At 36.6% G+C, this 21,755-nt stretch overlaps 1 protein-coding gene across 9 annotated transcripts in view; it reads left to right on the top strand.

The window, feature by feature from the left end:
- Window positions 1–21,755, top strand: part of TASP1 (taspase 1) — a 239,744-nt gene that overhangs the window by 66,821 nt on the left and 151,168 nt on the right. For all 9 annotated transcript variants that reach the window (XR_012326209.1, XM_073792645.1, XM_073792646.1 and 6 more), the window contains exon 8: window positions 6,933–7,039. Coding sequence is in view for 8 of the 9 variants with exons in the window: in XM_073792645.1 (XP_073648746.1) it covers window positions 6,933–7,039 (107 nt within the window). In the remaining variant the exon portion in view is untranslated. The remainder of the gene's footprint in view (window positions 1–6,932; window positions 7,040–21,755) is intronic.

A 21,755-nucleotide genomic window follows, 5' to 3' on the forward strand; every position in this document is an offset into this window, starting at 1 on the left:
GGTTTTTGGCTTTGTTAAAGTGAGTCTATTTCAGTTTTTTTCTTAATCCTAGAGTTGTCTCTTAGTACTAGTTTGTGGTCTAATATTATTCCTGAGATATGGCCTTTCTGGGGTTTCAGTGGAAAGTCTCAAACTTTAAATTTTGTCTCTACTACAGTGGGTATTTACTAAAACATCTGTTCACTTTTCAGCTGTTATTTTCCTCCGTGGACTTTACGGAATCTTGCATCCTGTATGAACAGTCAAGGACTCATTCAGGATTTGAGGGGACTTTTACATAGATTTTTGGGCTTCTTTTTTTGTGGATTTCTCCTTTCCAGGATTCCTCCCTTACTTTCCAGTGGCTTCAGTAGCCCCAGACTCCTTCGTCTCAGGCCAATAAGACTGTAGTTTTCTACCTGAGCTCTATTTTCTGTGTATCTCACAGAGTGGGGAGTGCCTCATGGTGAAAGCTGTTTGAATTTGGATCTCACCCAGTATGTTTCTTTTCTTTCAGTGGTTGAATCCTCTCCTATTTCTGCCAGCTTTTTGTCACTTGCCTTCAAATAGGCTTTTTTTTTTTTTTTTTAGTTTAAAACTTCTGCCCAGAGTTTGTAATTATTATTGGTCTGTAGGTTAGTCTCATATAAGCTATTCTTTCATTACCAGGAGCTGGAACTGATATTTTGTAAATGTGTACTATTAACAAATATAATAATAAAAATAATATAAATTAATAAATGTATCTAACCATTGTATTTATTACTTTTTAATTGTGTGGTAGAGGAATAAGTTATCTTCTTAAATATTAAAGCATTTTACATAAACCTGGTCTTCGTTTTTACTCCCATTCCCAATCCCAGACTCCTGCTCAGTCTGATAACCACAGTTACTTGTTTGATTTGCTGCTCTCTGTTCCAACAGAAATGTTGGAATATATAGTATTCCAACGTATATAGTTGGAAAAGAATATATAGTATTCTTTTTTAAGTAGGTAAATGGTATCATACTGTAGTATCTTTAGTAAGTTTGTAGATAAGTAGTATTATAACATGGCTTTTTAAAATATTTTTTGTAATGCAGCAAGATGTATTTTGAAATCTGTCCATGTTGATATATATAGATGAATTAATTTTTAAACTGTTGAATAGCATTTTACCATATTTATTTAGCTGTTTCTTTATTGATAGGCATTCAGGTTGATTCTAGATTTTGCCATTAACATTGATAATTCCATGAATATTCTTGTACACATCACTTAATATATACGTGTTCTATTGGGGTAGATAGTTGGAAGTAGAATTGCTGACTCATAGAGGATGTGCATTTACTGTTTTGCTGGCTATTGCCAGATTCCTAAGAGGTTTGCTGTCTACCTTTGAGAAGTCTGTCTTTGTATAGTTGGTACCATTGATGAACACATAGTAGCTCAGAGCACAGACTTTAGAGGCCTTTATGTGACCAGGGGCAAGTTACCTCCAAGACACTTTTCTCATGGAGACGTTGTGATTCCTTGAGATAATGTATCAAGAATTCTTACTCCAATTTTGGGGGCATAGAAACACTCAGATGTTGACTATTAATATCATTCTCACTGTCATTAATATGTTGGATGTGAAAATGATCTTGGTGATGTGATTTCATCAGAATTTAATAGGCTTAGCTCTTTAGCACTGACTAATAAGATGATTTTAGTGATTGATCGTATCTGGAGTTAGGTGTAACCAGTAGAGCAGTGGTTTTCTACTTTGGCTGCACATCAGAGTCACTGGGGAGCTTTGAAAAATTCAGAAGCCCTGGCTGCACTCAAAATCAATGAAAACAGCAACTCTGTAAATGGGACCCAGGCATCTGTAGTTTTTCAAGTTTTGTAGGTAATTTCAATGCGCATTCAGTTTTCAGAATGTCTGAGATAGAATGTGTACATTCTTTTGAATTCTTCCAGAAAATTCATTAAAGTTGAAATTGAAAGTAATTTTGTTTTCCTTTGGTAAAGGACAACTTTAAATAGTTTGTGCTACAAAGTTGCTACCATCTATTCCTTAATTTTCAGCTGTTTTATGCTTTGACTGGACCTGGGATACATCTTTAAATTAAGTAAAGAGTAGATTAAGGATGTTATTCTATTCTTTCAATTTATGGGCATGATTCCACCACAAGGAATCCTATTTTCTTCTTTTCTGGTGGCTAGATTGTGTTCTTACAGTTTTTCTGCCTTTGTGTAAGGTACTTTGAAAGACAACATGATATTAAACATACTTTGTAATTGTAGAGTTTTATCATAACTGGTATATGATATATCAACACTTAATTTCATATGGCTAGTTAATATGGCCAGTTATGCTGTTTCAAATTTTTTATTTTGAAGTACTTATAAATTCACATGCAATCCTAAGAAATACAACAGAGAGATTCCATGTACCCTTTGCCCAGTTTCCACCAATGGGAACATCTTGCCAAACTACAGTACAATATCACATTCAGGATAGTATTGACAGTCAAGATACACAACACTTTTATCACCACAGGGATATCTCATGTTGCCCTTTTATAGTCTCACCTACTCACCTCCAACCTTCACCCCTTGCTCGACACCTGGCAGTTACTAATCTATTCTCCGTTTGTATAATTTTGTCATTTCAAAAATGTTATATAAATGGTATCATATAGGATATGAGTTTTTGGGAACTGGCTTTTTTATCACGTAGTATAATTCTCTTGAGATTCATCCAGGTGGTTGTTCTTATCAATAGCTTGTACCATCTTATTGCTAAACAGTGGATGTACCACTGTTTGTTTAATCATTTATCCATTGAAAGGCATCTGGGTTATTTCCAGTTTGGGACTATAATAAATAATGCTGCTATAAATAAATATACATGTACATTTTAAAAAATTTCGGTAAAATACACAATGTAAAATTTACCATCTTAAACATTTTTAATGGTACATTTCAGTAGCTTTAAGTATATTTACATTGTATAACTATGACTACCATCCATCTGCAAAATCCTTTTCATCTTGAGAAACTGAAACTCTGTGCTCATTAAACACTAACTCCTTGTTTCCTTCCACCTGGCCCTTGGCAACCACCATTCGTAGTTCTGTCCCTATGAATTTGACTACTCTAGGTACCTCTTATAAGTGGAATCACACATTTTTTCTTTCTTTCCTGACAGGCCTATTTCACTTAGCATGATGTCCTCAAGGTTCAACCATGTTGTAGCATGCGTCAGAATTTCTTTTTAAGGCTGAATAATATTCCATTGTATGTATATATCACATTTTGTTTATCCATTTATACATTGAATGGTTTGAAGCAACTTGAGTTGTTTCCAACTTTTGGTTATTACGCATAATGCTGCTATGAACACAGGTGTACAAATATCTGTTTCAATTCTTTTGGGTACCCAGAAGTGAAATTGCTGGATTATATGGTAATTCTGTTTTTAATTTTTTGAAGAACCAGTGTACTCTTTTTCATTGCAGCTACACCATTTTAAATTCCCAGTAATAGTGCACAAAGGTTCCAATTTCTCCACAACCTCATCAACACTTGTTATTTTGTTTTTTGTTTTTTGTTTGGTAATAGCCATCCTAATGGGTATGAGGTGGTATCCTGTGATTTCAGTTTTCATTTCCCTAATGATTATGCTGTCGAGTATCTTTTCATGTGCGTTTTGGCCATTTGTATATCTCCTTAAATGTCTGTCTCCAAAAAGGGAGACAAGGACTAGCCTTTTAAAATCCCTGGAGGTCACTTCATCTGGAGGGAGAGGCACTGCAACAATGGCTGTCTGCCTCTGAGTCTGTACCTCTGTGACCAGAACCAGCAATCAGAGCACAGATTCTGGTATTTGGAGGAGAGGATCTTTATTGCCCACCCTGACTCTCACAAGCTATGTGCAAGCTGCTCTAGGAGCGTATGCCCAGCTGCCTGCCACAGGGTTGGGGATAGGGTGTCGGGAGGCTACTGTGCGAAGAGCTGAAGTTGACCCAAATTAACCACAGTTTACAATGAAGCTTTCCCCTGGAAACCTTCCTCTTTAATAGACTCCAGAGTTGTATAATACTTAACATTAGACAGATTCTATCAGGCCAGTTGTTGTCTAGGTGGGGAGACAGATTCCTGGTGCTTCTTACTCTCCCATCTTCCCTCTAGCTCCAGCTTATTAATTTTATATCAGACTATTCTGATTCAAGGTTATTAATCCTATCTATAACTATTTGCATATACTTTAAAATTTAAAAACAAGCCATTTATCATTTACCTTTGCATATGATGTCTTTTGCCTTGTAGACATTTTAAATTTTACATGGTTTTATCAATGAACCATCCTTTTGATGGATTCTGGCTTTGATAACATTCAATGTAAAATATTCTACTTTAATGTTAAAACGAGTAAAAATAAAAAATAAAATCTCTCTCAGAAAAGACTGATATAAAAAGACTGGTATTTATGCCTACTGTGTGATGGCTTAATCTTTTTGGACTTCTTTTTTTAGATTTTATATGTTTAAATCATTAATACTTATAAGGTTTCAGATTTGTGTGTAGTGTGGGGTAGGAATTTAATTTGTGTTTTTTTCCCCAAATAGGTAATGTATTGTGCCAAGAAAGTTTCCTGAATAACAGATAGATTTCCCAGTGGTATGAAAAAGCAGTGTTATTCTCAAATTCTATTAGGATATACATGAGTTTGTTTCTAAACTTGTTGGTCAGTTCCATTACTTTTTTTTGTGCATTACTACACTATTGTTCTTAGACTTTGTCTTGAGGGCAACTCTGGTTCCTTTTCCACTTAATTTTCCTAACATATTTGTTTTTCCTTATTTAAAATTTTCTTGATTAATCTTAAAGGTAATACGTTAGAGTATCTTTGTTATTTTCCCACTGTTATTTTGATTAATTTACATCAATGTGGGGGAAATAAATATGCACTTAAAAACACTGTGACACTTTATTGTTTTACTGCAATTTTCATTTAGATTTGCCTGCACATATATTCTTTTCTTTGCACTGAATTCCCCGCTCTTCTCCCTACCTGTTTTTTTTTTTTTTGTCTTTGAGCTTTCACTTTGTATTATTTTGCCTGTTACGGAAGAACACCCGTTAATGTTTTTCATTAGTACAGGTCTTGCTGGTGATGAATTTGCTCGTTCTTGTTCACCTGAAACTATTTTTATTTCACCTTCATTTTTGAAGGTTAATTTTACTGGATATAGTGTTCTGGGTGAGCAGATATTTCCTTTCAGTGCATTGAAGATAACCACCTTGTCTAAATGCACTTGGTATTGGGGTAGAGGGTAGGGGTAGACTTGCTTGTTTCTAGCTCAGCCTTCCTTGGGGATGTTGGCCCTTTCAATCCCTAGCTTGCTGTGGGAAGTGTCTCCTATGAAACTCCCACCTTTAATGGGCTCTGGGTTTGACTTATGCCTCTCCTTGATGCCACGGAATCAAATTCAAGTGCGCAAGTGTTGGCAGATGCTCACAGTGCAATAATAATAGCTTTAGTCTTCAGTTTACTCCCAGAAAAGCTGGATACTTTTTATAAGGTTTTTAATGCTTTTAAGGTGGTGTTTTTCATATTTTATCTAACATTTTTGATAATATTTGGTGGGAGAATTGCTCTTAAGAATTTAGTCTGCCATTATCAGAAAACTTTGGTAATCTTTTCAGTGTTATATTCCAGTTTGTAATTTCTCTTGTCAGCTGAATCTAATTGTTTAAATCTGTATATCAAGTCTTAAAATTCCAGTTATTGTATTATTTATATTTAGAGGTTCTATTTGGTTCTTCTTCAAGTCTGCCTGGGAATTTTATCATCTTTTCTTCCTTAGTTATATTTTCAATATCTTTTTTTTATGTCTGTGAGCATAAACATGTTTTATATTCTATATATGATTACACTAGTATCTGAGGTCTTTGCCAGTTGGATTATACTTTCTGATGTTTGGCTGACTTTTGTTTTTTCATTCTTGGTGATTTATTTCTCATTCGTTTTATGAACTGTTTTTTTAACTATGGGCTCATATTAATTGGAACATGGGAATTCTTTGAGGTCTGGGTGAGCTAAGGTGGGTTTTTCCAGGGAGTATTTGCATTTGCGTTTAATGGGTTTTTGAAGCATTACCTCACCGAGATCATTTTTGGTTTTTTGTGTTTTTCAGGCCACATAGGTAATACGAATTCTCCTAATTCTGCCTGAACTTTAATTTTTTTTTTATACTTTAATGTTATATAGATATGTATTTTGTTCTTATAATTTTAATTGTTCTTCAAGAGCAGCGCCCCGCCCTCACCCCATCTTGTGCGCGCATGCGCACACACATGCACATACACACACCCACACCCACACATGCGTGTACACCCCACCCCCCACCCACCCACACCCACACCCCCCCAACACCCACACCCACACACACCCACAAAACAGAACTCCCCTTCCCAAACCAGCCAACTGTAACAGGACTTTTCTTGTCTTACGTTTATAGCCAAGGCTGTGACTTACAAGTTTCCTGATTCTTTGCATATTGCGGCATTTTCTAGTTTTCCCTTTCATTGGGCGTATCACCCTTTGGGGTTCCCCCTTTTTATGTGGATGATCTCCAATATGTTTTCTCCTGCTGCATTGTCCCAAGTCTCAGCTCTTGTCTCTTATGCACAGAGACCTTCAAAACCAGAGTGGGCCATGGCATGCATTAGCAGACACTCCTGGAGAGCATCTACCTTCAGAACTCACTTGTCTCTCTGGATTTGACCTTTTTCTTAATTTTTTTACTTTAGGTTATTTTTCTTATTCCCTCCCACCTCAGTGTACACTGAAAAGACTTTATAAAACCCTTTATCCAACATTCTTAATGATTTTGTCCTGAGGAGGCTCTTCAGGATCTCTCATCTGCCCCATTGCCCTAATATTTTTCAAATGTTATTTTTAATGTTTCTTTTATAGGATTCAGTTTAGCTGCATTTAAAAGAAACAAGAGGAAACTAGAGCTGGCAGAAAGGGTGGAAACAGATTTCATTCAACTAAAGAAAAGAAGACAATCAAGTGAAAAGGTCAGGAGGTGTTTGAAATATTAATAATGAATGTATCATAATGATATACTTAGTCTGCATTTAGATATATAAGCCTCAGAATAGTACAACCCAGTAGAAATATAATGCATGCCACATATGTACTTTTTAAGTTTTCCAGTAGCTGCATTTAAAAAAATTAAAAGAAACAGGTGAAGTTAATTTTAAGACTTATTTAAAACAGTGAATCTAAAATATCGCTTCAAAAATGTGATCAGTGAAAAAATATTACTAGTGATCTAGTCTATTTTCTTTTTTTTTTTGTATTAAGTCTTCAAAAAGCAGTGTGTATTTTACACTTACAGCACGTCTCAATTATAACATTAACTTTTCATTGGAAATCTGGTCTGTATCTATATATCATAAAGTTAACAGTTGAAAAAGTAGGCTTACATAACAAGTTACATAACAAACATACTTAAGACTTCCCAGAAATTGAGTTGAAACTCTGTTTTAAAATTGAAGTTTATTAAAATGTAATAACATTAAAAATTTAGCTTCTCATTTGTCCTCACCACAGTTTAAGTGCTCAGTTAGCTCCATGTGGCTCCTGGCTGCTGTTTTGGTCCTTGCAACTCTGGATGAACATGGCTGTTTAGGGGATAGAGTGTTATAAGGAAATGCATATATTGGATTCATGTAGGTTTTTTTGTACATTCTAATTACATGTCTCTGTTTCTTGTTCTTATATTTTCTTTGTTTGCATTTCATGCATTTGTGTGCCCTCATGGCCTGCGTGTGGCATTTCTTAGGTGTTTTGGGGGATAGAAGAATTAAAAACCATAACATTCATGCTCAAACTATGGCTTAGAGGTCCGTTAGCACACAGTTCATGATGGAGTTCTCATGTCACATCGTCATTTGATATAACTTGGCATCTCGTTAATATTCTTCATTGATTAGTCCCATAATTGCTTATGTACTGGCTAATGCTTTCCGTCATAGCTATATATGGTTCATTCACATATGAATGCATACTAAATCTTCTCTCATGGTGATAGATATTTTTCCAGTATGTTGCCACATGGGACAGTTAATCAAACATTTTGGTCCAAACCTTTTTATTTTTCTGCCAGAGAAGAGTAGAAATTTAGGAGGCAAATGAACAAATGAGTAGGTAGACCTTGGTGAAAGTGCCTAGTAGTGTGGTTCTGTTTCTTCGGTTTTTGCATCCCATGTGATGTCTGAGTAAGCAAATTTAGGACTTCTGTTCTTTTAAAAAACTGATAAAATTTGCATATAGTGAGCAATTTAATCAATTTAATAAATATATATATATAGCCATGTAACCCATATACCTATCAAGATGTAGAACATATCTGGTTCTTTTGTACTTCCTTTCAGCCATTCTCTACCCTTTATAGGTGACCACTGCTCTGAGTTTTATCACCATAGATGTTTTGTGTTGCTCTTGAACTTTATATAATTGGAATCTTACAGGATGTACTCTTTTCTATTTGGTTTCTTTCACAAAGTGTTTTTGAGACAGTGGGTCACAGGTTTATTCTTTTTTATTACTGAATAATATTCCCATTTACTGTAAGTTGTTTATCCATTCTCCTACTGATGGACATTTGGTTCATTTCCAGGCTTGTACTTTATGAATAAAGCTGTTATGAACATTCTTATACAGGTCTTTTTTTTCAGGGACATCAGTTTAGGGTTTTTATGCATAGAAATATCAGTTGACCTTATAGAGAATATCTTCAGCTGGTCTTACTTAGAAGATTCATTTTTTTATTCAGAAAATATTTATTAAGCAGCTACTCTTGGTGCTGAGCTGGGTAGTAAGAAAACGGTGGTGAACAGGATGGAGGTAACTCCTGCTCTAATGAAATTTTACATTTTAGTGTCTAGGACGGAAACATATAAACATACAATCAAGTAAGATAATTACCATGTTTGATAACTGATATAAAGGAAAAAAAACACAAGATGATATGATACAAAGTAACTTGGATATGAGAGATGGAGGGGAGACTCAAAAGAGGACTCCTTTAGTTAGGATGATACCTTGCTAGTTAGAGACCTGAGGGTGTAACATTTGAAAAATATGAAGTGAGTTTTATGAGAAGTCAGTGGAATAGTGTTCCAGGCAAAATGAACTGCATGTGCAGTGGCCCTGGTGGGGACTTGGCATATCGGAGGAATGGAGAAGAGGGGCATTGTGCCTAAGGCATGGTGGGCAAGAGGAGGATGGTATGATCTGAAGCTGGAGAGGTAGGTAGATGCCGGCTCCTTGAGGAGTTTCCACTTTTGTTTCATGAATAATGAGTTATTGTAAAAGCAGAGAAGCAACACTGCCTTATTCATATTTTACAGAGTTCTTTCTGGCTGCTACGTGGTGAATAGGGGAAGGCAAAAACAGAAGTGAGGAGATTAGTTACAAAGTTATTACAGTTGGGAGATGGTGCCACATGGACTGTGGATGTTAGGGATGGAGATGGAGAGAAGTGAATATATCCAGGATATATTATAAGGGCTCCTAGAAAGACAGGAATTACTGATGCCTTATAGAGAGGGGATTTAAAAGTTTTAGTTTAGTCATAGTGTATTACCATTTACTAAGGTGGGGCAGGAAGCTGGAGAAAGTATGGCTTCAAGGTGATGGAGGTGGGAAGTGGAAATCAAGAACTTTCTTAGTTCATGTTCCCTTAATGAACTCAGATTAACCAATGCTTTTCATTGTCACAATAACACATATTATCTGATGCCAAGGCACCCTGAACACTCAAGGTGACAGACCACTTTTAGTGTGCTATGTTCCTCTACTCCTTTCAGTTGAATTTTGTGCCACCAAGAGCTTCATTATGCTCATTGTTTTTATCATTTTATCCTTTATCATAATTCATTGTCTCTCATAAACTGATGAATATTGAGTTTAAAAAGAGAATTGTCTGCTTGAAAACTGAAAGAGTTGTTTGTTTGAAAACTAACTTGAAAAAGCAGAGTGGGTCTATAAAAAGTTGCTATAGAATTAAGCATGGGCAAACCAGCTGTAAAAGATTGAGAAAAATCGTAAAAATCTAGAGGCTTTTTGCATTCAGAGTATGTTGTTAGTGTATTTATATTCTTGTTCTATTTTTAGATAAAATAAAACTTGAAATCATAGGACAATCCAGGGTGTTATAGGAAGATGATATGGAACATTTGTACGTGGGCTCACATTCAGAGAAAGTCTTATATGAAAAGATTGGCTAGTGAATGAATGAATTGGTTTTGTGTTTTAAATAAAAAGGAAATATTTACAATATGTGTCCTTCTTTATGATTCTGTCCTTCACCCAGAGAATATTCAATTTTTGAAAAATTTAAACAACCACTCATCACCCTGGTTAAGAGGATTTGCAATAAAAAGCTGGATGTGGCAGCAGGAAAGATTAACTGTGGAGTTGGTTTTATGCATCTGAAGCTTAGGGGTAGGTCAGGGGGGACATTCCCATTTGGCAATCATTGGCATCAAAAGGAATATGAATCCACGTGTCCAGATGAGCTCACTTAGTAGGAGTGAGTGAAGATAGAGGTCTGAAAACTGAACCCTGGGCCAGGCCAACATGTCTACATTGGGAGGAGGAGAAACCAGCGAAAGAGAAAGATGGAGCAGCCAGTGGGGCAGAGGGGCCATCAGGAGAGTGTCTGGGAAGCAGAGAGGAGCGTTCAAAGTCAGGCGTCACCTGGGTCAAGTGCTGCTGACAAAACAGTTGGGAGGACAGAGGACTGGCCACTGGACTCGGCACCTGGAGACTTTGGACCTGGATGAGGACAGTTTCCATGACGTGGTGGATTGTAGAGCAGGTGGAGTGGGTCCATCAGGGAGAACAGGTTGGAGATAATTCTTTTGAGAAGTTTTGCTGTGGAGTGGGGAGAGAGAGGTGGGGAGATAGGGTCAAGACACCGTACCACGGTTACCTTCTGTGAATTCACTGAGTAATTTCACCTAGGAAGGCTCAGTTTCCTTATCTTTAACTGAAAATAGTGATAATTCTGCTCCCGTAGCAGGGCTGTTAGGAGGAACAGATGTGTTAATGGATGTTCAAGTGTTTGGTGACTGTCACTGACTGAGACACCATTGTTTTTGCCTTTGCCATTGTTTGCCTTCATCTCAGCCAAAAAAGAAGGGAAACTGCTACTCTGGGTGCTACTCTGGGTGGAATCTTGTAATGGAGAAAGGGAGGGTGGTAATGGAGGTCACTAGTAGTGGGTGGAGAGGTGGAATTCAGGCATGATTCAAATGGAGTATTTTAGACCCCTGAAATGACAGGAAAATATTTTTAATATTCAGAATATATGAACTTTAATGTGTACAAAGCACTGTGTTTGACTAGGACCCAGCTTCTGCCTTTAGGGAAGGATGCGGGCCACAGGCTTTGTTTTGCAGATGTTTGCTGTATAACCTTGGCAAAGGTAATAAAAACGCTCCGAGAAAGAAAAGACCACCAGATAAGGAGCCAATGGCGCAGAAAATTATAATTTTTGAGAGGAAGCGTAGCAATTTTTTAGAGATGTGACAGGAAAGGACAAATAGCTGTTTTCTAAATCAACCTGTATTTAGTTTATTTCTCCCTGTCCTGTGTGTATAGTTTCAGCATAGTTTTGGTTAGCCAGCATTGACTAAAGCCTGGAACTACTGTGTGTTGTGGCTACATAAAAGAAGCTGTGAGTTGGGTATATAAATGTAATAAAAAGAATAGAGTTTTTGGTAACTTTCCTAATGTTCACTTTTTTGTTACTCAGTGTTGAAGGAGATAAATATTGTCTTGAAAGGAGTATACAGTAGAATAAATATTTTAAAGCCTGAAAATAAAGTAAATAAATTGAGCAATTTTTGTTGCATTGATATTTCTCATTTTTCTTAAAAAAGTAATTGATTGTCCAGACATTGTCACAATACTAATAGAAATCAGAATTAAAGCAAGAAGTATATTTAATCAGCTTGCTACCTCAATTAATTAGAGTATTTTTGTTTTCCTTTGTCTTTGACCATTTACATTTGACTTAGTTTAAAATAAGAATGGTTAATTAATGGAATGCTTTTGGCTGCAAACAATAGAAAACCTGATGGTAACTTAAGAAATGCATACTTGTTCCCCTGCTCCCTGGCCCTCTGCCTCGTAATAAAGAATTTTGGAGGTGGGTGGTTGCAAGCATTCATTAGCTCAGGTTTCCAATGATGCTGGAGCCAACATATCTGGGATTTCTCTTGGGCCGTTTCTCTCATGCCTTTTGTCTTATGGATGGAATATGGCTGCTATAATTTCAGGTGTCACATCTGCATTCAAGGTGAGAAGGTGAGACCATGGCGGGTGTGGGCGGGGAGACTAGTGCCAGATGTGTCTGTCACTTTTTTAACTGGGATGCAAAAGTTTTCCAGAATCTCTCTCAATAGATTTCTCTTTAGTTGTTTTTTGGGGGGCAGTGGACAAGGGGTGCAGTTTGGTCACATGGCTATTCCCAGTTGCAAAGGAGCCTAGGAAATGAAGTGGATTTTCCTCATTACTATCTCATAGCTCATGGCTTGCTGCTAGACACATTGTCTTCCCCCCGCAAATTAGTTGTTTTGTTGTCAAAGGAAGGGGAGGAGAGTGGTTATTAGGGAGGTAATCTACAATGTGCAGCGTAAATGGAGAACTTTTTTTTATCGTCTTCTTCTGCACAATTAATATGTCCCTTGTTGCTACAAACCAGTAGTGGGTTAAGCAGCTAATCTACCTATAAATCAAATAAAACACATTTTGTCCTCACTTTAAGAGTACATGGGTTTTAAGATACAATATTAAAAAATATGGAATAAATTCTGAGTAACTGTCTATTCTTAATAATTGACATCTCTGTTTCATCCATGCTTTTTTGGTGTGACTTAGAGGGAAGACATGCTGGAGGAGGAAAAGATTATTATTTACCTGTAGCGCTGTGTAATATAAAAGTAGTAGTTGTTTATGCTCTGTTCCACTCCCCTATCTGTGTAGACCCAACTGTTCTGGATTTTTCTTTACTTCTTTCTTTCCCTTGCAGTGTATAGATAGTCCACACTTTGCCTGGTAGTGCTGGACCATAAAAATGACTGTGCAAACCGGAACTGTGCAAAGGGATCTTAATGGCAAAAAATTACACTTTTTCCATGACCTTTAGACATTTTTGTCAAAACATTAAAAACTCTTTTACTGGTGGTTATAAATGTGTAGAGAAACAAACAAAAAAGTAATTAAAATGAGTATTTATTTAGTACACTAATTTAAAACATCAGAATTAAAGTAGGTTTTTTCTGTCTAAAAACCCTTTATCAAGAGTAGTTTGAACAGTGCTTGCTTTCCTGTCATGTAAGTTATGATATGGAGTGAGCATCTGTTTATGTCATGGTGAATCGTCAAACTCTTTTTAATTTTGGATCAGCTTTCAACAGTTTATCCTTTGCTCTTTCCATGTTGTACAGTATCTCTCAGTGTTCCTTTTATGTCAGCTTTTTTGCCAGTGTCACTTCTTCTGGGGCATCTTCATCCTTTTTGTCACAACTACATTCCTTATTTATGTTGACAGGTTTGTCTTCACTAAGTTCCTCTGACTGAAGATCTCGAGTCTCTTGAATGGTGGCAGTGTTGAAAATTCCCACAGTCAATTATTTCTTCCATAACGTCACTTATTTTTTATTAGAATTGCACTTCCAACATTATCACTTTTTGTTTCTTTGCTTCACTTTCATCTTAGTTGGCTAGTGCCCTTTTTTGATGATCGATATTTGTAAAATGTCATGTGGACTTATCACTGGGAGACAAGGAGGTAACACAACTACACACTTAGCTGTCTGTGCACAGTGACCCATCCGTGACAGATGTTGAGTGAAATGACATGATTGTTCACTGATCATAATGGGCATCTAACGTTTACATAGTTTACATAGTGATCTTTGAACTAAAGACCTAGTAGTGAAGTTTATACTTTGTTCAATTACTCACAGTTACTATACCATGTAATTGAAGTTTGAACCAGGTTGTTGAGTGACTGGTATTATTTAACTGAGCTGTGGTAACTGACGTTTGTCTGTGTCAGAGCTAGGCAGATCGAGAACTGTGTTTGTGAAAAGGAATGGTGCAGTTCAGCATGCTCCTCTGTCCTTCGTAGTTCCCACACATGGGCATCTGCATTCTCCCCCTGACAGGATTGCCATGGACTCTCATTGTTGTTAGAATATTTATCAGTAATTCTTGTGGTGTATGTGATGAAGTGATACATGTTTTAAGTTTATCTTTTGTTTTGATACAAAAAGTAAAAGGTAGTTGTGTTAGTATTAAGCATTTTTGAAAAAGAAAGCTTTCTTTTGGAATGAAGTGCTAATAAACTCATTGGCCAGTTGAGGTTCTTAGCTCCTGCTACAGAACTGACTGAATTGTTACATAACCGTGTTACATAACAGAAAGAGTTGCTACAAAGAGGAGATACTTTGGGAAAACAAACAGACCCAATGCACAGGATAATCTAGATTTCATAAATACCAGTTTCAAACAGCTAGCCCTGGATATTACTAGAAGGGGCTCTTTTATTCTTAGAGTATTAAAAGAGGTTGGGGGTATTGTTTGATCTCAGCATTTTTGATGTTTCAAGCCTTTTTTTCCCTTCATTTTTCACAAGCATATTGTCGAAATAGTTTCCATGTCTTTTTCTTTAATAACAGACTTTACAGTTGGATGTACATGAAATTCTTTGCCTTGTCTCACCACTTTTATGAAGTAATTTAAGTTTTCAATTAATTTCATTGGTTTTTAGGTAAAGCAGTACTTGTTGTATAGGGTGGTGAAATGAAAGATAATCAGACCTTTTCCATTGTGTGAATCTTTCATTCTTCAATTTCTAATGAACAAGTTTAGAAAATCTTGCAATGCTTTGTACAGTGTTGTGTGTTGAAAACCACTCTAAAGAGATTCTACAACTTTTAATTTTGTGTTCTTTAGCCACCACATAGGGACATCAAATTGGCCACATGTTTCAGAAAGAAAATGTTGGGCCTTGCGTTGTGTGCTTCACATAAATATATTCTATTCTTTTGAAGTATATTGTGGGTAACATTTTTCCCTTTTATCCACCATCTTGAAATTATTATATAAACGCTTAACTGTATCATACTAAATCACTGTTATTTTTTGGGTGAGAGGTAGGTTAAGATCAAAGGAAATAAATGCACAGAAAACAACATGTTTTCATCAGATTGTTCTATTTGTACTTGTGTACATGTTTATTATGTGTGCAGAGGAAGGAGTAATTAGTCTTTTATAGACATTTACTTGATCTGGAGTCTTTCCGTGTTTCTCAAAAAGTTGGTTAATGCATAGATATATGAGTAAACAGAAGTAAGAAACTTCTTTGCCTTCTACATAAAGAAATATACTTTATATATTTGTGGGTTTTTTAAAAATAAAACTTTAAATTCATCCTGTGGAGTGATTATCTTCCATTTGAAATTATTTATTTGAATTGTAAGTAATATATTAAAAATTATATTTTCCTGTCCTAAGGCTATCTTGATTACTGATTAAGCCTATAAGACTTAACATGTAAATCAGTAAGTCAGTAACTTAAGTACTTGTATTACTAGATTACCACCACCTCATGCATTTATGTAGGTTATACAGTCTGATGACCATTATTCCTTTGCAATATAATTTGATGGGGTTTATTTATTTATTTTTCCATTTCCTTAAATCACTTTTTATTTTAATTAATTAATTAAAGCGAAAGCAAGTTTATTTAGATACACGTTCCATAGGCAGAAGGTGGACTCTTTTTAAACCTCTTTTTCTACTTTGAAGTTGGTCTTTTTTTTTTTTGAATTTTATTTAATTTATTTTTTTTATACAGCAGGTTCTTATTAGTTATCTATTTTATACATATTTGTGTATATATGTCAATCCCAATCTCCCAATTCATCCCCCCGCCACCATGGGGTTTCTTTAAATGTCTGTGGTTTGCAGCACTTTATGTCAATTCATCAGTTATCCAAATCCAGAACTTTCAACCCCTGATAGCTGGACAATTGCAGTATTTTTTTTTTCTTCTGTTTCAGAAAAAGTTTCTAAGTTCTCATATAAAGATTCAATAGCTAGTAGGTTGGATTTCTTCCCGAGTCTTCCTTAAACCCTTACGAAGCTATGCCTTAAATTTATACTGAGTTTTAAAGTTATAAGTGAGATAAGAGTGAGGCAAGAAATCTGTTAGCAGACCTTAACTGCTGTTTTTATTTTGTAAGGGAAGTAACCTGTGGTTTTCCAGACTTGTTATAGGTTGACATCATATGTTCAGACTTGTAAATCCTCCCTCCACTTTTACTATTCATCAGCTCTGTAGAGCCTCCTCTAAATTTTGGTGTTTAACAGAATCAATGGAGGGGAAAAAAGAGCATTCCTTCATTATCATTGGGATAATCTCAGCCGATCTTGTATATAATGTGCAAATCACCATATTATAGCTTTCCTAAAAGGAAATGCCTCCAGTGAATGGAATTTCATTGGAGCTACAGATAGAAGTCTTCCTGTCTGGGAATTGGCTCAGACCATGATGTTAAGAGCATCAGATTCTAAGTCAGGACTTTTAAATATGTCCTCATATGATATCACCATGTACTAATGACCTGAGTTGACCCATCACAGATGTAGTAGTGTAGACACATGTGTAGCTAATAAGGCCAGCAGAATAGACCAATACATGAGAAGACAAATGTGTATACACACACACACACACACACACACGGATCAATAACAAGGATGTTTTAAGATCAGAAGATAAGACCCACTGCTTAATTAGGTTGAACGAAAACTGTCTGGAGTTTTCAAAGGCCTGATTGGCCCACCTCTTCTGCAATCAGCCTAGAACATTTTGAATAAAAAGTCAGATGCCAGAAACTATTCAGAATTCAAGACCTGGGCTGGGATTACTTGAGGAGTGGAGGAAGTAGGGCAGGCTGAAATGGGGTGCAGTAGACCAGGATTTCTAGTCTAGGTTTGCTGTTAACTAGTCCAGAGACCTTGGGCAAACATGGAGTCTCTCTAGACTTCAGTGTCCTCAGCAGTAAAGTCAGCATGCTGGACCAAGTGATTACCATCATTCTTTCCAGCTTGATAATTCTCTAATATATTATCATTGGCAACATGGAGTTTGTCCAAACCTCTTGATCCTCTCATTGAGAGATCCTTTATTTTAGTGTATGCTAAACCTGGCTGGCCATTATCTTCATCGGGATAGTTGTAAAACTCAATTTTTAGGCTCTACTCTCAATATACTGATGAAAATCTTCAGGGGTGTGTGAGGTATTGGGCCAGCATTTGAGACTCATTGCTTTTTCTGCCTAATTTGTCACAGTGGGCCTAGAAAAGCTGCTTAGTAATCGTTGCTTAAATGAACATAGAACGTTCTAGAGGAGTTAGTAATTATATACATGATTGCATTCAGTTAATAACTTCATGTCCAGTCTTTTTCATTTAGCTCTCTTGAAGGTACCCTAGAGCTCTTTTCTCCTTTCTCCTTATTCCAGAAGTTGTCTCCAGGTCATTGTCATTTTCCACAGGTACCTGACACAGTGCCCATTTAATGAAACTGTGTTTGAATGGATGAATCTAAGTTTTTATTACCACCCCCCTCTTCAGGCCCTGAACTGTTCCAGTTTCTTATTATACATTTCATGTCATACCTTAGCTCAGCATGTCTAGAATCAAGCTTCATCACTGTCTCCTGGATGACTGCAGTAGCATCGCAACCCGTCTGCTCTTGCCTTTCCAGTCAGTTCTATACACAGCATTTGTGGAATCATTTAAAAGTGCAATTTGATTTTGTCATGACCCTGTTTAAACTTCAGTGACTTCCAGCTGCTCTTAAGAATAAAGTATAGGCCCCTTAACAGAGACCACAGGACTCGATAAGAGCAGGTGCCTGTCTTTCTTTTCAGTCTTTTGCTCTTTTACTCTCAGTCTGGGTCACACTGTCAAGATTCTGCCTGAGTCAGGTCCTTTGTCCCTATGATTCCAGATCCCAGGAATATTGCCTCTCCCCCTCCCACCTGTCATTTAAACTGTCGTGCTGCTCCAGCTGCCTCTCTGAGTGTGCTTATTTGATGTCTTTCTCTTTCCCTAGAGTGCAGGTTCCAGGAGGACAGGGATTATATCTGTTTTGGTTGCCATGGTTTCTCAGCTTGGCATATAATAAGTACTCAATTGGTTTAATGAATACAGGCACTAGTTTTTGTTTTGTTTTGTTTTTGCTTGCTTCTTTTTGATATATTTACCACCCTCAAGTCTATACCTTTTTACCTTGGTGGCTGGATAGTTGCAGTATCTTTATAACTGGCTTCCCTGGTTCTAGCCTTTTTCCATTCCTCTTTAATTCTGTGTATTATCCCAAGATACATTTCCTTAAAAATACCTTCATTGGTCTTGTCCTTCTTCTGAGAGAAACTTTAATAGAATCTTTACTATATGTAGCTTAAAACCCAAAGTTTTTAGAACTGACTTTATGAACCCTCTTGAAACTTGACCCCAGCCTACTCTTGCATTATTTCTCTTCTGAATAGTCTTTTTTTCTCTTACCAACTACATTTCTGTATTTGATTTTTCATGGAGTTGCTGAAAGTTCTTATTTCTAAGTTTTCCTCATGTCTCTTTCTCTTTGTGGAATAAATGATAATTAATAATGGAATACCAGCCACTTCTCCACCTACTGAAATTCGAATCCAAGTCCTTTGGATTAAGGACCAGCTCAAATGCCACCCAGATCAAAACCCATTCCTTTTTGGGCACTCAATAAATACTTGTTGAATTGAATTATCTACTACCTTTGACATTTTGAGATTGGTGTGTGATTATTTTATCATACCTATGCAGGCATATGGAAGCATGAGCATTTTGTTTTTTTATCCTTATCACAGTGCCTAGAAACAATGCCTTTACTCAATTGATATTACTAACTTAAACATCTACAGCCTATGATTCTATTGTTAATTTTGAGAGAGCAAAGTGTATGTTATTTTCTTCAATTTTAAGTCTTATGGTCTTTCAAGATAAGTTTGAATCTTTTAATTGCTTCAAGCATACATTAGTTCAAAGCTATGTCTCACTTTTAACAAGCTTGTATTTGGGGATGTAATGAAAGAAGAGTTTGGTTATCTGAAATATTACTATTGATAATAATATTATTGAGTAAGTGAGGGAAATAATTTCTTAGAAACAGCTCGCAGTTGCAGCTGACCATTCCAGAGGTGAGTCAGGAAGTGTCCACAAGGGGGCGTGCCCATCTAGCCATCTAGAGAAACGTGACCAAGTCCCTCTCCTGTTATGCAGGTAAAATGCCTGTTTTACAAGTGTACTCCTAGACCATGTGTCATTTTCTAGGAAAAAGAATAGACCTTCACCTTAACAAAAATTCCTACCCATTTTCTAGCACCTGTTTATTTTGATGGTGTGATTTTCTGAGGAGGGACAGGGGACAGAATGGAAATGGGGATTGCCTTGCAAGCTAAGACAAGTCTATGATGCTTGTGATTGTGCTTTTTTTTTTTTTCTGTGTTGAGAGCATTTTTATTTTACAAGCATTGCCATCTCTTCTGCAGTCATTGTATGTCGTTTGCTCAAGGGATAGGCAGTGCTCCATTTTCATTGCTCCATTGATTTGTGTCACCTGAGGTTATGAGGAACTAGCAAGTGACCTTGAGGAGTGCACAGGCTTTGAGTGGAGTTTCTACCAGAGGTCATGGCCTCATGGGATCTTCAGTTTTTGTTTTTGTTTTTTTCCAGTACCTATTTTACCTTGACTTCAACATTATCACCAGCAAACATTTATTGAGTACTATTTATATACAGATTTTTAAGTAGGCTTTAGGAGTAAATAGAGAGGCCCTGCCCATTTGGTCCAGAGGAATTAAACAATAAAGGGAAATCATACCATTTGGTATGTGCCAGAAGAATGAAACCATCCGTGAGAGCTGCAGGAATTACCAGGATGGATAAATTACCATAAGCACCTGGTAGGCTTTATGGAAGAGGTGGAATTTAAGCTGGGGCTTGGATAAAGAGTAGGGCTTACATAACTGTAGAGAGAAAGAGAAAGCCGTAGTTTAGAAGAAGCCTGTGAGAAGCACCACAGAGTTTCTGCAGGACAGTGGTTTCAAACCCAAATGCTTATGGGGGCCAGGCAGGTAGCCTAAATATGTGAGACCATCTAGACGGGTGGCAATACATGTTCCATTTTTAGGTATTCAAAAACCAAAATAGTGCACTTTGCTGGTCAAACCAAGCTCTATTTTCGACAGCCTGTAATCCCCAGTGGGGGCACGACAGCCGATAGGATTCAACTGTCCACAGAATTTAGCAAAGTAAAATAGACCATAGAGGAAGTAAGTACACAGGCAGAGCTGCCCCTGAACGTCTGTTTGCAATAACTGTACTTAGAAGCAAATGAGGAGAATGTTTTGAAACACAGTATGTGTGAGTGGGGCCTGTCCTGGTGGTTATTTGCATTAAACACAGGCTTTTGAGTGTTGGGAATCTCTGAAAACATCATTGAGGTTAATTTGAATGGTGTTAGAATTTCTAAGATATAGTACTATCATGATTAGTTTAGATTGTATTTTACATCCTAGAATATACTTAGCTCCTTCCTACTCTTTGTAATTCTTTGACATCAAAGAATGATCTCTGATTTCTAATAAGATTTTAATGTATTGAGGAACAAAAATAAATAAGTATATGGGCATTTTCTGGCTCCTTTTTGCTTTTTAATATGCTGATTTTTAGTTGTTACATATTTATGATTTTGAATAATTCTATTTTTGTGAGTATACTCGTAATTATACGGTCAAATGAATATTGCTTTAGAAATCAAATAAAGTAACTTATTACTGTGTTATTAAAGTCGGTGTCAGTTACTGTTCTTCAGTCTGGGGAGGGTGGAACTTAAATCCAGGTTAATGACCCATCCCAATTGTCATGGTGTTTCATTGGCAGGAATAGACTCCAGATTGTCCAAGTTACCTTCGAGTCCTTTATCTGTTATTCCCCACTGCTTTAAGACTCAGTTCAAAGGCCATTGGAGCTCTGGAATTTAAAAGAAAAAGTGTAATTTTATCCCGAGAAGGTAAATGTAAGCTCTGAAATGAAAGACCAGAGGTCCAGACCACGGCCAGGTGTTCCTGGAAAGAGCCAAATTGGACAACTAAATTGCAAAAGGTTGCCTGTTCTTATTAAAGAGACTTTGTTGCTGTCTATTTAATTAGCAAGGTCTTAGCTCATTTATTTATGTGTTTTTTAATCTGCCCAGGTAATGACATTCATAGCCTATTAGTGTGTGTGCTGGTAGCGTGTTGCGCTATCTGTGTGGTTGAAGTCCTCTCATATATGCGCCTCTATGAAGTGAAACTGCCAGATAATCTCAATTCCCTCCTTCTCCCTTGAACATGTTTCCCAGACGGCAGTGACTGAGTTTAAGATAGTGAAGGATGACCAGTGGAAAAAGTGAAGTTAAGACTCAAATACTGTACGGGTATTAATTATTTAGAGCTTTTAGGAAAGCAGTCTGGAATTAAAGAAACTGAATTGGTTAGTCAAAAACGAGGAGTGTGATCTGGTGCCAGATGATTGATTTAAGGGGTTGGGAAGGCAGTAAAGAAGTGTTACCAAAAGAAAACATTGAACGGTGGAGTGTGTGACCAATATAAGGATATATCATTT

This window comes from Tursiops truncatus, chromosome 15 (assembly GCF_011762595.2).
Source record: "Tursiops truncatus isolate mTurTru1 chromosome 15, mTurTru1.mat.Y, whole genome shotgun sequence".
NCBI lineage: Eukaryota > Metazoa > Chordata > Mammalia > Artiodactyla > Delphinidae > Tursiops > Tursiops truncatus.